The sequence below is a fragment of the Ascaphus truei genome, chromosome 13, assembly GCF_040206685.1.
Source record: "Ascaphus truei isolate aAscTru1 chromosome 13, aAscTru1.hap1, whole genome shotgun sequence".
NCBI lineage: Eukaryota > Metazoa > Chordata > Amphibia > Anura > Ascaphidae > Ascaphus > Ascaphus truei.
The window spans coordinates 1,417,385-1,438,854 of record NC_134495.1 but is presented as its reverse complement, the minus strand read 5'-3'; the positions used below and the strand labels follow the sequence as shown (position 1 = coordinate 1,438,854).

At 50.6% G+C, this 21,470-nt stretch overlaps 1 protein-coding gene across 2 annotated transcripts in view; it reads left to right on the top strand.

The window, feature by feature from the left end:
- Nucleotides 1–21,470, top strand: part of KREMEN1 (kringle containing transmembrane protein 1) — a 131,558-nt gene that overhangs the window by 70,092 nt on the left and 39,996 nt on the right. For both annotated transcript variants that reach the window (XM_075568063.1, XM_075568064.1), the window contains one exon: nt 5,480–5,571. In XM_075568063.1, the coding sequence (XP_075424178.1) occupies nt 5,480–5,571 (92 nt within the window). The remainder of the gene's footprint in view (nt 1–5,479; nt 5,572–21,470) is intronic.

Below are 21,470 nucleotides of genomic sequence, written 5' to 3'. Positions count from 1 at the left end.
GTCACCCCCCCCTCCTCTCCCTGTGTCACCCCTCCCCCTCTCCCTGTGTCACCCACCCTCTCCCTGTGTCACCCCTCCCTCTCCCTGTGTCACCCTCCCTCTCCCTGTGTCACCCACCCTCTCCCTGTGTCACCCACCCTCTCCCTGTGTCACCCACCCTCTCCCTGTGTCACCCACCCCTCTCCCCTGTGTCACCCTCTCTCCCTCTCCCTGTGTCACCACTCTCTCCCTGTGTCACCCACCATCTCCCTCTGTCACCCACCATCTCCCTCTGTCACCCACCATCTCCCTCTGTCACCCACCATCTCCCTCTGTCACCCACCATCTCCCTCTGTCACCCACCATCTCCCTCTGTCACCCACCATCTCCCTCTGTCACCCACCATCTCCCTCTGTCACCCACCATCTCCCTCTGTCACCCACCCTCTCCCCTCTGTCACCCCTCCCCTCTCCCTCTGTCACCCTCCCTCTCCCTCTGTCACCCTCCCTCTCCCTGTGTCACCCTCTCTCTCCCTGTGTCACCCTCCCTCTCCCCGTGTCACCCTCCCTCTCCCCGTGTCACCCTCCCTCTCCCTGTGTCACCCACCCTCTCCGTGTCACCCACCCTCTCCCTGTGTCACCCACCCTCTCCCTGTGTCACCCTCTCTCCCTCTCCCTGTGTCACCCTCTCCCTGTGTCACCCTCCCTCTCCCTGTGTCACCCACCATCTCCCTCTGTCACCCTCTCCCCTGTGTCACCCACCCTCTCCCTGTGTCACCCACCCTCTCCCTGTGTCATCCTCCCCCCCTCCCTGTGTCACACCCTCCCCCTCTCCCTCTGTCACCCTCCCTCTCCCTCTGTCACCCTCCCTCTCCCTGTGTCACCCTCCCTCTCCCTGTGTCACCTCTCTCTCCCTGTGTCACCCTCCCTCTCCCTGTGTCACCCTCCCTCTCCCTGTGTCACCCTCCCTCTCCCTGTGTCACCCTCCCTCTCCCTGTGTCACCCTCCCTCTCCCTGTGTCACCCTCCCTCTCCCTGTGTCACCCACCCTCTCCCTGTGTCACCCACCCTCTCCCTGTGTCACCCACCCTCTCCCTGTGTCACCCTCCCCCTCTCCCTGTGTCACCCTCACCCTCTCCCTGTGTCACCCTCCCCCTCTCCCTGTGTCACCCTCCCCCCTCTCCCTGTGTCACCCTCCCCCTCTCCCTGTGTCACCCTCCCCCTCTCCCTGTGTCACCCTCCCCCTCTCCCTGTGTCACCCTCCCCCTCTCCCTGTGTCACCCTCCTCCTCTCCCTGTGTCACCCACCCTCTCCCTGTGTCACCCTCCCTCTCCCTGTGTCACCCACCCTCTCCGTGTCACCCACCCTCTCCCTGTGTCACCCACCCTCTCCCTGTGTCACCCTCTCTCCCTCTCCCTGTGTCACCCTCTCCCTGTATCACCCTCCCTCTCCCTGTGTCACCCACCATCTCCCTCTCCCTGTGTCACCCACCCTCTCCCTCTCCCTGTGTCACCCTCCCTCTCCCTGTGTCGCCCTCCCTCTCCCTGTGTCGCCCTCCCTCTCCCTGTGTCGCCCTCCCTCTCCCTGTGTCGCCCTCCCTCTCCCTGTGTCGCCCTCCCTCTCCCTGTGTCGCCCCTCCCTCTCCCTGTGTCGCCCTCCCTCTCCCTGTGTCGCCCCTCCCTCTCCCTGTGTCACCCACCCTCTCCCTGTGTCACCCACCCTCTCCCTCTCCCTGTGTCACCCTCCCTCTCCCTGTGTCACCCTCCCTCTCCCTGTGTCACCCTCCCCCTCTCCCTGTGTCACCCTCCCCCTCTCCCTGTGTCACCCTCCCCCTCTCCCTGTGTCACCCTCCCCCTCTCCCTGTGTCACCCACCCTCTCCCCCGTGTCACCCCCCTCTCCCTGTGTCACCCACCCTCTCCCTGTGTCACCCTCCCCCTCTCCCTGTGTCACCCTCCCCCTCTCCCTGTGTCACCCTCCCCCTCTCCCTGTGTCACCCTCCCCCCTCTCCCTGTGTCACCCTCTCCCTGTGTCACCCTCCCCCTCTCCCTGTGTCACCCTCCCCCTCTCCCTGTGTCACCCTCCCCCTCTCCCTGTGTCACCCTCCCCTCTCCCTGTGTTGTTCTGACTAGGAATTTATTAAATGTATTTTATTTATATATTTTATTTTAAAGCGGGGTTGGGGGCAGGACTAGGGGCGGAGTTGGGGGCGGGACTAGGGGCGGAGTTGGGGGCGGGACTAGGTGGCGAGTAGATTTTTTGGTTGGGCGAGTAGATTTTTGGGTGATTTGTCGAACACTGTATATATATATATATATATACACACCCACATACACCCACTTAATATCCCAGGTGGCAGGTTAAACAGCTTCTAGAAGGTGGGCGTGGCTAGAAGTATACTTAGTATCCTATACCAAGTGATAGGAATAACATCTTCTAGAAGGTGGGCGTGGCTAGGTTTCTGCCTTGTCACTCTGCATCATGTGATGGGGGAGGGGCGTTACTCTAGCAACCCATGCAGTTAACCCTTTAGAGCTGTAACCCCCCCCAAGTGTACATAGTGATCCCACAGGGGGGTTAGGCCTTGACCCCGCTGCCTACTACAGCGCTGCAGCACTGGGGCGAGAGTTGCTCCTGCTCTCAATAGAATTGAGAGCAGGACTCGCGACGAGCGATAAGGCACGCCCCCCGGTGGTTCAGCCAATGAGGGAGAACCTGCCGGGTGACATCATGGCCGCGCCCCGTCACTCCCCCGCCACGCCCCCCCCCCCCCCCGTCTCTCTTCCTGCAGCGGAGTTACCGGGGCCTTAGCCTTACACTCTCCCCTGTGGAAATAAATGTCCTCAACATTCTGTAACATCTAATAAAGTTCATATCTTGGAACATAGGATATACTATAACCATCTTATAACTTTCAATCCACATTCAACACATAGAACACATAGGTGCCTGTCACGTTTGACGAAATACAGTGACTATCATTGTACCTGTACATTTCTGCAGCTACCGTTATACATGTATCGGGAGGCACATTGATACCCTGACATCCAAACCTATGCCAAACTAGGTGTACTCTACAGGAACAAATCCTCCTCTCATTCATATGACGCCCCGCGTTCCATGGCAATGGGACGCTTTGTGACATCATGACGCCACGCGGCGTCACGTTGGCCATAAGTTGAAGGTGGCCTCGCTGATAACTACACATGTATGATCATGCTTTCTGCACATCCCCCCGGGATAGCCACTGCTACTGGAACAGAGAAAGGGGGCCGTGTGACAATCTCTTGCTTGGTGATAGGTATAACAGTGCTGTGCTCACTACCTGTGTATACGCAGCATAGCGGGGGCGTGTGCAAAAAGCAAGGGTATACATGTAGTTATTTGGTACAGGGTACCCCAGGAAATCTATGGTCACAGGAAGCACACATTCCCCCAGCAGGAGGGGGTATAATTAATGGCAGTCATGAGTGAGCTATACCTGAGGGGGAGCGTATTGTATTGGCACCTAGGAGTAGGTGCGTCTAAATGTATTACGCAAAGTTTAGTCCGATAACAATACAATAGCCATAAAGCCTATAGGGCTGCATATGTCATTCTCATCTGTTATGAACTGTATACTTAAAACATTGCGTACAAATGATACATGTATAACGGTAGCTGCAGAAATGAACAGGTACAATCATAGTCATTGTATTTTGTCAAACGTGACATGCACCTATAGGTACCTATAGGTACGCGTTGCGGATTCAAAGTTATACGCTGGTTATAGTTTGTCTCGTTAGCAAAAAGTCTGCAATATTTTTATATTGTACAACCGAGGGTAAGCATAGTTTTATTTAGTATATTCTTTTTATATGTAGATTTATGTTCAAAGTCCAGTTTGTATTGTAATTTACATTGGACAAACTCCTTACGGCTTCTACATTTATATCCATTATATCAATGGCAGCTCCTGTGTCTGCTGGCTGTATAATTATCCTACGTTTTACCTCTAATTATAGACTCTTTGCTTTGTGTAAAGATTTTCTTACCTTCTTATCTTCTCAATGAGTAGCGTCTGCATTCCTTTCCATTCCTGTCCGGTTATTAGAAGGTGGACAAGCTTCAGTCCCCGGACACCCTGTCTTGTACAATATCCAGTTCATTCTGGGATCTGCAAGAAAGGAGAATTAACGTCTATATATATATATTTATATATATATATATATATATATATATATAACAACTGTATATATATATTAAAATTAATCCCTTCAGTGCCAGCCGGACAAATCAACAAATTGCAGCGCGTTGCTGGCCCCCCTTCTACATGACAGGTTAAAGCAGAAAGTCTCCCCAAATGGATATTGTTTTTAATCGCACCTGAAGAGGGGGGTCTCCAAAGCCCACCCATGGTCTCCCGACATCCAGGGACTCGTAGGTTCCCAAGATATTTTGTGTTCCAGTTTCGACTATGGTTGCCAGGTGTCCGGTATTGAACCGGACTGTCCTGTATTTGGATACTCTGTCCAGTATAAAATGAGAGGTACTGTAATACTGGACATGTATGTGTCCGGTATTTTCCTCCCTGGACATAGTGACCTGACGCACCTTTCACCATTGAGTCCAGTATCTATGGAGAAGCCACCTGGCAACTATATATATATATATATATATATATATATATATATATATATACATACATACATACATACATACATACATACATACATACATACATACATACATACATACATACATACATACATACATACATACATACATATATATATATATATATATATATATATATATATATATATATATATATATTTGTTTTTTTTAAAGTGGAATTTTTAGGTGGTACCCAGCACCATTGCACACAACAAGCAGTATTAAAACTAACCTAGGGTTGCCAGGTGTCCAGTATTGAACCGGACTGTCCTGTGTACCGGTATTACCTCTCTGGGCGTGTATGTGTATACTGGTATTACCTCTCTGGGCGTGTATGTGTATACTGGTATTATCTCTCTGGACATAGTGACCTGACCGGCTTGGGGGGGCTGCGGGATTTCCCTGAGCAGGGAGGAAGCAGGGCTGTTACGAGGGGCTGGCAGCTTTCTCCATCATGATTGGCTGCATTACCCAGCAGCAGCCAATCAGGAGGAGGTGTCAGGAGCCTGTAGGTGGGGCCAAGGAGAGGAGGAAACGGAGAGGTGTGTGCGTGCGCGTGTGTGCCTCGAGCGCGTCGCACCTTTCACCATTGTGTCCAGTATTTTTGGAGAAGCCATCTGGCAACCCTACAACTAACAACCCAAAGCAAAGCTGGATATATCATGCCTTTATTTGATTACGTGAAGATATTTCAGTAATGACATGTTATTGTAGGGCCCCTGCAGGTGATATATATAACTTTGTAACATGTAGAGACTATACTTTAAGCAGGTGTGGTGTTCAGCGTATCAGATGGGCACAAACACAGCTCTGTTAATTCATTTGATTTTATCTCTTTGTTTTGCCAGGAACCCAGATGGTGACGTCAGCCCGTGGTGTTATATCGCTGAGCACGAGGATGGGGTGTACTGGAAGTACTGTGATATTCCAAGCTGCAGAAGTAAGGCTGGATTGTGTTCTTTGCTTTAGGACTAGAGATGCGTTTCCCTGATTTTTGATGTTACCCCCAAAATTCGTTTTGTGGTGTAATAACCGCAAACGGCATTTGGGCAGTTTCAGTCCGCACGGATTCATCAGAAACCGCCATTGGATACAACCCGTGCACACATCGCTGAATCCGCAAATTGCATTCTATAAATCCGTCCAGGGTTAACAATACAGGTGAGAGAGAAGCAGGTGAGAGCGGATGAGAGGGAGCGAAGCAGGTGAGAGACGAGAGAGGTTGAGAGGGAGAGAAGCAGGTGAGAGAGGATGAGAGGGAGAGAAGCAGGTGAGAGACGAGAGAGGATGAGAGGGAGAGAATCAGGTGAGAGACGAGAGAGGATGAGAGGGAGAGAAGCAGGTGAGAGACGAGAGGAGGAGAGGAAGAGAAGCAGACGAGAGAGGAGGAGAGGGAGAGAACCAGGTGAGAGGATGAGAGAGAGAGACGCAGGTGAGAGGATGAGAGGGAGAGAGGAGCAGACGAGAGAGAATGAGAGGGAGAGAAGCGGATGAGAGGGAGAGAAGAGCAGGCGAGAGAGAATGAGAGGGAGAGAAGCAGGGGAGAGGATGAGAGGGAGAGAAGCAGGTGAGAGGATGAGAGGGAGAGAAGCAGATGAGAGAGGATAAGAGGGAGAGAAGCAGACGAGAGAGGATGAAAGGGAGAGAAGCAGGCATGAGAGGGAGAGAAGCAGGTGAGAGATGAGAGGGAGAGAAACAGACGAGAGAGAATGAGAGGGAGAGAAGCAGGTGAGAGAGGATGAGAGGGAGAGAAGCAGGTGAGAGAGGATGAGAGGGAGAGAAGCAGGTGAGAGAAAAGGACGGAGACAGTTTGTATCCTGTCTCCCCTCTGAAATATTTCATTATTTCAAAATAATACATTCATTCTACAATATAAAATAGTGTTGAGTATGACCACACACTTCACATCTGGAAAGCTACTTGTACTGACTGATCAACCTAGGTCACTGTCACAAAGGCAATTGGTACAGCAAAAATTAACTCTTTGCTGCCAGAGGGGCCCACAGCACCCCTTCCCCTGGGACTGCGCAGGTTGGGTTTCTTTCACTCACGCTGGGGATAAAGTGGCTATTTGGCTCTCTTCCTTTCTGAACAACCGGCCTGTGTAAACCAGCCAGCTGCTGACCCCACGGGGACCTGCTGACCCCACGGGGACCTGCTGACCCCATGGGGACCTGCTGACCCCATGGGGACCTGCTGACCCCACGGGGACCTGCGCTGACCCCACGGGGACCTGCTGACCCCACGGGGACCTGCGCTGACCCCACGGGGACCTGCGCTGACCCCACGGGGACCTGCTGACCCCACAGGGACTACTTGTAGTAATGTCCTTCAACACTCTACAAACATCTACTGTGCGCAAAACAAACATTTGTAGTCCTGTTGTGCGGCCGAAAGATGCTTTGTGCTCGCATATACATGCAATGTGTAACTGACCGATTAAATGGGTAATTGTATAGAATGTTGCATTGTCGGGGCACACGCTGCCTGTGTTTAATATATATAATAAAGAATATCACTTGTGAGCACATTCACATGTCTCAGACAGGTCTGCACCCTGCCTTTCACCATTATCACCTCGCATACAGTGCTCACACTGCAGCAAGGGATTCTGGGAAATGACATGCAAATGAGCACACAATGTGTCACCTTTAGCCAGGAATATCCATTCACATGGAGCCCATTTAAGCTGATGAATCGCCGTTCACACAGCTTTTAAGCACAGCATGGGACTAACAAAGCAAGTACAAACCACTCACAGACATGTTTCAACCTTGATGGGTATCATCAGTGTGAGGCTGGTTTATACTGGCTTTGCAATATTTCTAGGCTGGGTAGGTTTACCATATACATTTTAAGTTACAAGTTGCACAAACAAATGCACTGGCGCCATTGCATGCGCTTATAGAAAGCGCGGCGTGACGGAGCGACGGATTGGTCGCGATCGCCGGAAGTCATCTTTGTTACATTTTCCAACGACCGTCGCGTCGCCAGGCCCTATAAGCGTAGCCTTAGGCAAGCACTATTAAGGACGCGTTCCTCACCCAGAGGGAAAAACAAGTCCCCAAGGTAGGAAGCAGGGAACCTCCGGGGCTGAACCACACTCATTTTGGCTGCGGTAGCCCCCTTCTTCCTGAGATACTTACCTCCTAGGGAACCGTGACGCAATAGGCAGCTCCCTATTGGCCCATGTGACTTAGGGGGTGCCGGTATCTCAGCTCACCTCACCCTAGGTGAAAAGTAAGCGTCCTGTGCATGAACAACCTTCACACATACGACGCGCGGTTTATGAAGGTTTGCATTCATTTGTAACGCTGACCTTTCAGCACCACACAAGTAGGTTAGTACACAACAGTACTTTAATACTCAGTCATACAGGCATTTTAATTCCAAGAGTGCAACGTCCTAATGCAGGGGTGCGCAAAGGTCTGACCCTGCGCCCCCCCCTGCCTTCTCACCTCCCGTCCCCCCCCCCCCCTCATGCAAGGCTCCGACGTCGCGGGGTCATGTGACATCACGTTGCCATGGCAACGGGCCTTCATGTGACCCAGCGGCGTCATTTGACGCGTCGCCGAAGATCAGGTAGGAGCAGCTGCAGAGACCTCGTGTGGTCCCCCCTGACACTTCATCTTATACTATATTAGTGAAAGCACTGTATGTTTGCCTACCTGCTGGATGTCCGGTGTCCCTAGGGGAAATCTCATTGGTCCCTTGGGCCGCCCGCCCCCGCACACCTCTCATTGGCCTGAGGCGGAGTGACGGGCCACACACACACACACACACACACACACACACACACACACACACACACACACACACTCACTCCTCAACTCGCGCACACACACTCACACACACTCACTCCACCCTCCTCAACGCGCACACACACACACACACACACACACACACACACACACACACACACACACACACCCTCCTCAGCACACACACACTCCACCCTCCTCAACACACAAACACTCCACCCTCCTTAACGGCTGCCCGGCCTTGACCCCCCCCCCCCCCCGCGGCTGGCCCGCAACAACCGAACCCCCCCCCCCCCCCTATCACCACTCCGCGGGACCTCAACATCACCCTCTCTCCCGGTGCTCACCCGCTCTCCCGGTGCTCACCCTCTCTCCCGGTGCTCCCCCCCTCCCCCCCAGTGCACGCTCTCGCCGCTCGCACCTTCAGGCCTAGAGGCCGCGCCCCCAGCTCACCATCCCCGCGCGCGCTGCTCCCGCTCGCTCAGTCGGGAGCTGTACGGGCCGCGGCCCACACCACCTCCTGACCTGAGCGTCTCAGCTCCGCATCGCCGGGGGAAACAGAGACCGCCGAGGAACCCGAGAAGGAGCGCGGCCCGGTGCGAGGTAAGTTACCGCAGGGGAAGGGATCTTTCACCCCGGCCCGGCCCTTCACCCCCCCCCCCCGGCCCTTAACCCCCCCCCGCCCAGCCCTTCACCCCCCCGGCCCGGCCCTTCACCCCCCCCCGGCCAGGCCCTTCACCCCCCCCCCGGCCAGGCCCTTCACCCCCCCCCCGGCCAGGCCCTTCACCCCCCCCCCCCCTGGCCATGCCCTTCACCCCCCCCCCCCCTGGCCATGCCCTTCACCCCCAACCCCCCTGGCCATGCCCTTCACCCCCCCCCCCTGGCCATGCCCTTCACCCCCAACCCCCCTGGCCATGCCCTTCACCCCCCCCTGGCCATGCCCTTCACCCCCCCCCCCGGCCATGCCCTTCACCCCCCCCCCGGCCATGCCCTTCACCCCCCCCCTGGCCATGCCCTTCACCCCCCCCCCCAGCCATGCCCTTCACCCCCCCCAGCCATGCCCTTCACCCCCCCCAGCCATGCCCTTTACCCCCCCCCCCCCAGCCATGCCCTTCACCCCCAACCCCCCTGGCCATGCCCTTCACCCCCCCCCCTGGCCATGCCCTTCACCCCCCCCCCCCCCTGGCCATGCCCTTCACCCCCAGCCCCCCTGGCCATGCCCTTCACCCCCAACCCCCCTGGCCATGCCCTTCACCCCCCCCCTGGCCATGCCCTTCACCCCCCCCCCCGGCCATGCCCTTCACCCCCCCCCCGGCCATGCCCTTCACCCCCCCCCCAGCCATGCCCTTCACCCCCCCCCGGCCATCCCCTTCACCCCCCCCCCCCAGCCATGCCCTTCACCCCCCAGCCATGCCCTTCACCCCCCCAGCCATGCCCTTCACCCCCCCCCCCCCAGCCATGCCCTTCACCCCCCCCCAGCCATGCCCTTCACCCCCCCCAGCCATGCCCTTCACCCCCTCCGGCCCCCTCGGCACCGCCTCACCTCTCCCGCCCAGCCTACCCGGCGCCGCCTGCAACGCTTCTCGGCACCGCCGCCTCACCTCGAGGCGGAGGCCAGCGTGGGGGGGGGCTCCCGCCAGCCTTGCAGGAGGGACCCTCCACATGCCCCGTGCTGCTCACCCCCCCTCCACATGCCCCGTGCTGCTCACCCCCCCTCCACATGCCCCGTGCTGCTCTCCCCCCCCTCCACATGCCCCGTGCTGCTCTCCCCCCTCCCCCCTCCACATGCCCTGTGCTGCACACACACACACACTATATATATCTCTCTCTCTATATATATATATATATATATATATATATATACACACACACACACACACACACACACACACACACACACACACACACACACACACACACTATATATCTCTCTATACATAAGACACACACACACGTACACAAACACACATGTAGACACACACACACACAGATGTAGACACACACATGTAGGCACACACACACACACGTACACAGACACACACACACACACACCTATACAGACACCTATACAGACACACGTATACACACAGCAGACACACGCAGACACACATATACACACAGCAGACACACGTATACACACAGCAGACACACGTATACACCCAGCAGACACACGTATACACACAGCAGACACACGTATACACACAGCAGACACACGTATACACACAGCAGACACACGTATACACACAGACACACGTATACACATGTATACACACACACGTATATACACACACACGTATACGTATACACACACACAAGTAGGCATACGTATACACACACACACACGTAGGCACACATATACACACACACACGTAGACACACGTATACACACACATACACGTAGACACACACACGTACACACACGTGTACACACACACGTACATACACAGGCACATGTTGACACACGTATACACACAGGCGCACGTAGACACGCAGGCGCACGCAGACGCACGTAGACACGCAGACGCACGTAGACACGCACACGCACGTAGACGTAGACACGCACACGCACATAGACACGCACACGCACATAGACACGCACACGCACGTAGACACGCACACGCACGTAGACACGCACATGCACGTAGACACGCACACACACGTACACACGTACACATGTACACGTATACTCACAAACATGTACACGTACACACACACATGGAGTCATACACACACACATGTAGACATACACACACACACACACACGTATACACATGTACACGTATACTCACAAACATGTACACGTACACACACACATGGAGTCATACACACACACACACGTATACATACACATGTATACACACACATGTATACACACACACACATGTATGCACACGCACGTACACGTACACACGCACACACGTACACACGTACACATGTACACGTATACTCACACACATGTACACGTACACACACATGGAGTCAAACACACACATATGTAGACATACACACACACACACATGTATACACACACACACACGTATACATACACATCATGTATACACACACACACATGTATACACACACACACACATGTATATACACACACACACATGTATATACACACACACACACATGTATACACACACACACACATGTATACACACACACACATGTATACACACACATACATGTATACACACACATGTATACACACACACACATGTATACACACACACGCATGTATACACACACACATGTATACACACACACACACACATGTATACACACACACACACATGTATACACACACACATGTATACACACACGCACATGTATACACACACACACATGTATACACACACACACATGTATACACACACACACACACACATGTATACACACACACACATGTATACACACACACATGTATACACACACACACACATGTATACACACACACACACACATGTATACACACACACATGTATACACACACACACACATGTATACACACACATGTATACACACACATGTATACACACATGTATACACACACAAATGTACACACACATTTAGACATACACACGTACACGTACACACACACGTACACACACACACGTACACACACACAATGTATACACACAAACATGTATACACACACACAAACATGTATACACACACGTATACACACACACACACACACACTATCCCCAGCACCACCACATCAGCACACCGGTATCCCATGCCCCCCCAGCACACTGGCATACTCGGCTCCCCACCATTCCCAACCCCCATCAACACCATCAGCACCCACACATTGGCACCTTCGCACCTCCCCCATCGGCACACCCACATCCGCACCCCCACATCAGCACCAAACCCTCCCAAATCAGCACACCGATACAATCACCATCAGTACAGCCACAGCAGCACTACCACCGCACATGGGCCGCGTGGACCACTCCCCACCCAAATGCCACCCCCACACCACAAACATCCCGGGCAACGCCGGGGCTCTCAGCTAGTTTGTGATAAAAACAGAAAAAACACAGCGCACAACGCTCATAGTGTATTAAAAATTATATTGACATAAACAATAAATAAGGTAAGTATCATGTGTACATCAAGGTGATGTTAAACAAGCCATTTCGGGATAATGTTACCCAACCACCACGTGGAAGCCGGATCAGATGTCCTCACATGGATATGGACGCTGGTGCCTCGGACACAGGTCCCTGCTTAGGTAAGTATGGAGTCTCTAAAAGTTCTTTCTCCCATAAACGAGTCAAACGTGTTTGATGAAGAAACCTACGGGTTTTCGAAACGCGTTGGAAAAGCTACTAACAGTATTGCCTTCAACTGTACTGTCCTATTACGGTGAGCTGACCCAGTGAAATCGGCGCCAATATCGGCGAGAACACCGCGGTGACGTCACCAACCCGGAAGGGTCTGAACGGAGGGGAGAGAGAGGATTTCAGCTGGCGTGGAGCTCCGCTTTGAAGCAGCATTCTATGGGAGAGCTGCACATGTTTGACTCGTTTATGGGAGAAAGAACTTTTAGAGACTCCATACTTACCTAAGCAGGGACCTGTGTCCGAGGCATATTGTTTATGTCAATATAATTTTTAATACACTATGAGCGTTGTGCGCTGTGTTTTTTCTGTTTTTATCTGTTAGCCTTAGGGGGTTCCTGAGCCCTCCCTTCACCGCAGCTGCAGACGCTCTGATTTGTTCAATTAAGGTCACGTATTCTACCTTATTATTCATCACCTCACATATAACACTAGTTGCGCACTTTTCTTTTTTCACTCACTTCATTTAAGTGCCTTGGGGGAGAGCGTGGGACCTCTGTAGCCGCCGCGTCCCCCCGGAAATTCTCCCACCCTCCCGAGGGGCGCGCCCCCCACTTTGCACACCCCTGCCCTAATGAAATGGGGGAACCCTGCATCACACATACGTCATTGTAATATCATCAGTTTATACAGCATGCTGTTATCTGTTAGTTTATCTTTAGCAATTCCCTTACAACACAAGCAGTACCATTTTCTTAAATGTATTTAGCTGCAATTAGATACCCTTATTGTTTGCTCACTCACAAGTTGTAAAGTTAGAGGCATGTTGCACCATTTTTAATATTTAGCTTTGAAATGTTTTCCATTGAATATGATTAGGGTTAGGGTTAGCCTGATTTGATGAAAGCCTGTGTGGGGGCCAAACGTTGATCATTTACTAAAGTAGCAGTCCAAGCTGACTACCCATACAATCAGCCCTCTAGGGCCCTCACTAAGGTAGCATTCCCACAGGAGTGCTACATATATATCCACAAGAAAGGAGACAAAAAAGACTTACGTACTGTAACCGCCCCTTACCCGGCTCATAAGGAGTGTCACGTCAAGGTATATTACTTATGTACAGGTGGTGCCCAGTGTCTGTGCCCCTTTCTCAGGGTGCTGGCATCCATGCAGCTGGGCTTATAAGCAGTGATGGTAAAGGATGGACGCCTGGAACCTCTCTCAAACAAATATTCTTGATTTACATTTGATATCAGTCATATTTCATCTTAGGGCGCCCATGCAGCATCCCAAGGAGGCACAAAGCTTGACACCATTTTGTGTCATTGATATGGCAATCCCTTGTCTAGCAGAAGGGGCTCTCCTACATATTGGCAGGGGCGCACTCTCACTCAAGGATCCATATCCTGTCCCTCTGTGCATGCCCTTATTGGTCCCTACCTGTTGGATGCAGGTGTGCTGGTGGACCTGTCATTTGAGCAGCTACATGGTGATACTCCGAGGCCCATATTTAAGGGAATTCATGTGGAGTACCAGGCATATCCCCTTTATTGGCTGAGACACACCTCACACTGTATATGAATCTCAGCAAGACCAAAGTGATGTTCAACAAATGTGTCAACTCTCCAAAGGTCAAAATAAATGGAATAGAACTAGAAGAAGTTGAAGACTATGTCCACCTTGGCCGTGGAGTAACAATGGATGGGAAACTTTTGAATGCAATCAATATGAGAATGAAGATGGGATGGAGGCATTTGGGGGAAAAAACAATCTTTCAAAGGAACTTTCCACTGCGCCTCAAGACGAAAGTTTTCAACCAATGTATCCTGCCCGTTCTCACGTATGGATGTGACCGTGTATCCTGCCCGTTCTCACGTATGGATGTGACCGTGTATCCTGCCCGTTCTCACGTATGGATGTGACCGTGTATCCTGCCCGGTCTCATGTATGGATGTGACCCATATATCCTGCCCGTTCTCACGTATGGATGTGACCGTGTATCCTGCCCGTTCTCATGTATGGATGTGACCGTGTATCCTGCCCGTTCTCATGTATGGATGTGACCCATGTATCCTGCCCGTTCTCATGTATGGATGTGACCCATGTATCCTGCCCGTTCTCATGTATGGATGTGACCCGTGTATCCTGCCCGTTCTCATGTATGGATGTGACCCATGTATCCTGCCCGGTCTCATGTATGGATGTGACCCATGTATCCTGCCGTTCTCATGTATGGATGTGACCCGTGTATCCTGCCCATTCTCATGTATGGATGTGACCCGTGTATCCTGCCCGTTCTCATGTATGGATGTGACCGGTGTATCCTGCCCGGTCTCATGTATGGATGTGACCCATGTATCCTGCCGTTCTCATGTATGGATGTGACCCGTGTATCCTGCCCGGTCTCATGTATGGATGTGACCCATGTATCCTGCCGTTCTCATGTATGGATGTGACCCGTGTATCCTGCCCGGTCTCATGTATGGATGTGACCCGTGTATCCTGCCCGTTCTCATGTATGGATGTGACCCGTGTATCCTGCCCGTTCTCATGTATGGATGTGACCCGTGTATCCTGCCCGGTCTCATGTATGGATGTGACCCATGTATCCTGCCGTTCTCATGTATGGATGTGACCCGTGTATCCTGCCCGGTCTCATGTATGGATGTGACCCGTGTATCCTGCCCGGTCTCATGTATGGATGTGACCCGTGTATCCTGCCCGTTTTCATGTGTGGATTTGACCCATGTATCCTGCCCGTTCTCATGTATGGATGTTAAATTTGGACCCTACGTGCAAAGATCATTCAAAAGCTTAAGACAACGCAAAGAAGTATGGGGAGATGCATGCTGGGTATTACCCAAAGAGACAGGAAAAATAATCCAAAATTAAACAAAGGTCTGTGACATCATCACGTGGGTGAAGAAATTAAAATTAAAATGGCAGTGGGACGGACATTGCTAGAGGAATTGACCATATTTGAGCAAATATGATGCTCTTCTGCATTCCAAGGGGAATTAAAAGACCAAGACGATGACCAAAAGTAAGATGCCAGGATGCAATCAGAACATTTGTTAAAAGCAATGTAGACAAGAGAGAGGCTTGCAACCGCAGTACCTGGAAGATCCTTGGGTAGGCCTTCATCCAACAGTGGATCGAAAAGGGCTGAAGATGATGACGATATATATGTATATACCAAAATACAGTAACTTGCCGGGGAGCCACTGAACGGTAGGTAGCCTTAGGCTGAGTCCATAGAGACTTCAGCCGTGCGGAGGCTGAGGGAAAGCGGGTGCTTTCCCTGGCCTTAGTCGCGCGCCGTCCGGGGGCGTGTCTTGGGGCAGGCCAGTGACGTCACGGAGCTGGTTCGCCCTCATTGGGCGAACCGCTCACGTGACTGGCCCTCCGCTCCCGTCAGCGCGCAAACTAAAAATTTCTTGTCCGCTACGCCTCCGCACGCCTGCGGACGCGTGCGCGAGCCCCTGCTAAAGCCGCTCTCATTGCGGCTGCAGGGGCTCACTGACGCGTCAGCGCGCCTCAGCGTGGGTCAGCGCTGACCATGGACTCAGCCTTAGAAGAAATGAGGCACTCATAGAACGTTGAGAATGAGACGTCACTGATTACTTTAACAAATCAACGTTTCGGCTTAAAGTGAAGTCTCAAAACTTAAAGTCTGCATGTCCCCATAAGTGTCAGCTGTTACTTTTCAGATACGTGTCTGGGGAACGCAGTACAGTGCAGGGGCCCTCCTTAGCATTAAAGAGGTTAAATCATTGAAGATACATGTAGAGCTAAATTAATATTATGAAGTCGCTGTCTTTCCTAATCAAAAGTAATGGGATCATCAGTGACCTACATTGCAATTCCTGGTGGCCATTTTATTCTATCCCTGGTTCCTTATTTCTTTTAATCAGGGTTTAATATCTCTTAAATGGGTAGCGAATAAGATTCAAGAAAGTAAGATGCCGTTTAAAGAGTACCAAACTAAATATCTACTTAACCTCTTCACTGCTAATGGGGATGCTCAAAACGCAGGATTCGCCAGTCGGGAACAGATCAGCCTCAGAGTCCGCAGCCCTGATCCCTAACCACTTGTTCAGCCTCCGCGTCAGCCTCCGAGAGAGCTGAAGTCATATTGCTCTGCTAATTAGAGGGGTAATGTGGAGTTTACGCCGGGACATTTTTCGTTTTTTTTTACGTTCTCCCAGATAATCCAAGACTTTAATTCACAGAACGATCCCCTGACAAGTAGCAGCTGCTTTAATTATTTCCCTGAAATCAGATCTCCGGGGACAGAATGGATACGAGGCTCGGTGGAGATTTCCCTCCCAGTCCTAATGTGAAACCGATGTTTCTGCGTGTGTGAGCCTCTCTGCAGCCTCTCTGCAGCCTCTGGGACGCTTTTTATGGTAGGAGTTAGGAGAATTAAATCAGTCATTCTTCAAACCCTATTAACTGACAGCAAGGGTTCATCAAGAGCACGAACCATAGGGGGGAGAGCAGACCTCAGACCTCGTATCATCATTCAAGGGGGGGGGGGTCACACACCTTGAACACACTCACTCTTGTGGTTTCCCCCCTGTGTTTCAAATATGATGGTACCTGGGGGTACAGAATAGAACTACTTTTTTGTTTATTGGCAATTCTGCCCTCTACTTGCCCTTTGAAAAAGGGGATTATTTTTAAAGGTCTTTTTTCCGCCTGTTTTTAAAGCACACATATTATTTAACCCTATATAAAATTAGCTGCATACGGTATCACTTTGCCCATAATCACAGTGTAACTACTTTTCTTAATGCACTTTGACTACCGGCTGGTATATACCGTGCCTGGGCACGTCGGAAGCCCTGTTGAAGTACTAGGTACGTCATATCACAAATGCTCGTACTCTAGGGGATGAATGGGTTAACGAAGCAGACGGTCCGATCGAAAACAGAAGTGGAGCCCGTGCCAATGGCGTTTCAGGCAGCCGGGGCGCGATGGCGGTCTTGTGATCGCGGCGGAGATTGCTGCGTTATCGCCTATTATTTCACTAGCATCGTATTTTACATTGCCAAACCTCTGTTTCACCGTGTGTGCCTGGCAGCAGCCATTTTATCTTCCCAGCGAGGCAAATTTTCACCAACTGATGTAAATAGAATAACAATTGCAGAACCTAAAGAAAAGGGGGCAGGGTTGCTAAGATACCGCAGTAAAAGGACTTTACATGATAAAAAGAAAGCAGACTAGTATGTTGTTTTATGATGAGTAGAGAGGATGGCTGCTTTAGCCCAGTCGGTGCTGGTGGTACCAGCAGTGTAATGAGGTGCTGGCTACTGTAACCATGCATCGTTTCTTTTGTTGCTATAGTATGTGAGGCTGCATGTATAAAGCCGGAACCTGGGATCTGTCCGTGTCTCTCTAGGGCACGCGGTGTTATCCCTGCCGCGTCTCATTGCCAGAGGCAGACCCTCACTACGTGGCTGTACCCCCCCTGCCAGCAGGATGAGCTGAGCTCGGCATTCATAAATACACAGCAACTTGTAAGCGTCCACACGGACAGTCCCCGCCCCTCCGGGCTTTCTGGCCAATCGGGAGGGGCGTAGAGCTGAATTCTTGCACTGCATATCATTGAGATAAATGTGAGATCATTGCCGTCTCCAGCCTTGTTTCACTCTCAGTCTGTAATACTCCTTTCCACCCTTCTTTCCGACTCTTGAACCCGTTTTCCTTTCCTCTCTGTAGGTATTGTTCCCTGTTATACACTTAAACAATGCAAGCGTATTGAGGCCCTGCCCAAAAGAACTTACAATCTCTTTTTGGTAGTGATGTGTAAGGCCTCGTCCCGGGTGACGCTGAGCCAGCGCGCTCGCTCCCTGCCTGGACACAGCCATAAGCCTTCCTGAACTGGGGTGATTTTTCGAAGCTGATCCGTGGTTCCTCATCATCTTGGCTCCCCCTTGGTCGGCAAGATATGTCATTTTTTTGTGTGCCGGTGTTTGCCACAAGAAACTACAAATATGACCAATAGAAAGCTGCCATGTCACGGCGGGGGACCACAGATTAACTCCGGGGAGTTCAGGATACCCAGGGGTATGGGCCTGTTGCTGATTTGCTAGGGGGGGGCGGGGGGATTGCGGTCAGAGCGCTGCAGGAGCAGTAAACGCGATCGGAATGGAAGCAGATGACCCCTCTTCCTCCGTTCACATCATACATCACAACGTGTTTCTTCTAGGACCAATATTAAATAATGCCAGTGACATGTTTAAGATTTAAATCTGGGTAACACACATCTTTTCCCCAACAATCAGACAAGTATAGGAAATATTTTTTACTTTGAGCGTATGCTCTTTGGGGCAGGATCTCTTATTGCCTTATGTTCACGCTACGTGATTTAACGGAGCTTTGTGGTCCTGGCCTCTGATTGTAAGCTCTGCAGCGCAGGGCTTCCATTTCCTACTATCCGCTGTTATACCTGTACTTGTTGCACTTATTGTATCACAACTCCATGTATACTATTGTCTTGTGTGTGAAGAGCTGCATATATTGTTGCCGCTATATACAAATAAATATACATCCCTTTAACTTGTTCATCCTGGGAAAAGTAAGAAGAGGGAGGTGTGATTCAATCTTTCAAGCATTGTACATGACAGTTACGATTAATGTATAAGAGGGGAAGATTTTGGGAACTGAGAGAAATGCTATAACAAGAGGTCAAACTCTGAAGCCGGGTAGTAGAACCAAGGGAAACATAAAATACTTAAAGTGTAGTAGAATCCTGATCGCTTCCCAGCAGAAGTGGAAGAACTATAGAGGAATTGAATAATTGTTGTGATAGCCACAAGAGTATTGTAAAAATAGGGGGAAAAGCCACTAGAGTCCAAGGGTTTCTAGCAACAGGAATATGGGTAAAGTTGTCCTTACTGCAGTATTCAATGCACAGGGAAATAAAGTGGCTTGTCCATGATCAGAAGGACTTAAGTACTGAATCCAACATAGTCCATTCCACAGAGACCACACACGAAGCCACGCCTGTTCCTGTAGTCTTTCTGGGTCCTTAACAAAGCAAAGCCCTTGAGAATCCATCCGGAGTCAGATCGCCTATAGCTCACACAGTGTCTCCATCACCATGTTTATGTTAGGGGGTAGAATTGAGAATGGCGTGGCATCCAGAGAGCAACTGGTGAGCAAAGCGAGAAAGAGCTGCAAGTATTACAGGGTTACGGGGTGGATTTGTAATGCAGCTGTGTCCAGCTGGAGAGCAGCCCTGACATATTTTCCCTATGAAATGTCATTAGTATAACGGAGCGCAAGCCATGCATTGCCAATGATGGAACCATGGCATAGTCACGCACCAAAATACCTGCCTAACAACGGAACACATTGTCCCCCTTTGCAACACGCAATAGTCCGACCACTATAGGTTGCACATTTGTTTCGGCATGGGTTATATAATGTTATATTATGTTCTGCCTCTCATCGTAATTATATCATGATATAGATAGAGATATGTTGGCACCTTATTCCATTTGATGGATAGACTTAGGAAGGCAGATATACAAATATGAACAGGCCTTCTAAAATAAATTGTCCTTTTTTAGTGAACGCTAATTTATATCGCAGCTGTAATTTAATGTTGGGTCCATGCAATCTCAGGTATGCAAAGAAGCGTTAATATTGCAACCCATTTATGAATAAATAATTCTTAGTGAATATGCTGGCAATTCTAAAAAAATAACTGACAATAATCCTCAAAGAATCTTATCTGAGATTAAGTTAAGGCATATTTTCTGATAAGATTCTTTGATATCTGCATGGAAAACAACTCTGTGCTGCCGGGGGAAGTGGACAGAAAAAGAATAAGCAGCAGGGATTGCCATGCCCCATGTGACCGCACCATGTGGCCGCCCCATGTGACCGCCCCATGTGACCGCCCCATGTGACCGCACCATGTGGCCGCCTCATGTGACCGCACCATGTGGCCGCCCCATGTGACCGCACCATGTGACCGCCCCATGTGACCGCACCATGTGGCCGCACCATGTGACCGCACCATGTCACCATGTGACCGCAGCATGTGGCCACTACTGCAGGTTTTGGGGTATTTTAAATAAAAAAGTAATTCAATAAAACGAGCTCGGAAAAATAAGATTGGTTATTTGCTTTATTATTGCTTAGGCGATCACATTTAGGTCATACTGGGTCATACTGGGAGGAGTACACACTTAAAGCAGCGCTTCTCAGGTGGGGAGCCCTCTTACTCAGATATGCTCCAGACTAATTTGACAGGGTCTGAGAAAACAGCATATGATGCGACCTTAGCGTATTGTTCAGGTTAGACCCCATATAACGATTAAATCACAGACTTACAGTTTGAGAGCAGTATATAAGCATGTGTGTGTGTGTATTTGTTGCACACGTGGGTGTTTGTGTCAGCAAACCCTGTAACTGTACCCATTTTGCACCTACTGTACCTATGCTTAAGTCCTGTTCCTATTAAAATCAGGGGTTCCTATTGCACCTATTACTGTCAGTGTGTGTGAGCTGTGGAGCGCTCCCCTGCTTCTTATTGGTTGATGCCCTGAACCTTCAGCTAATTACATTCACTTTAAAATTAATGGCTGATTTAATAAGTGATCCACAGGTTATAGGGAAGTTATCACTACTTATTTCTATTTGATATGTGTATCTTAGTGCATAGATATATATCCAGAGATACAAACAGTTCATTTGGGAAATGACCTTTTGCCCATAATAAATGTCAGGTGTTGCGCTGCCTGTATAGCAGGTACTCCTTCGGGTGTAAG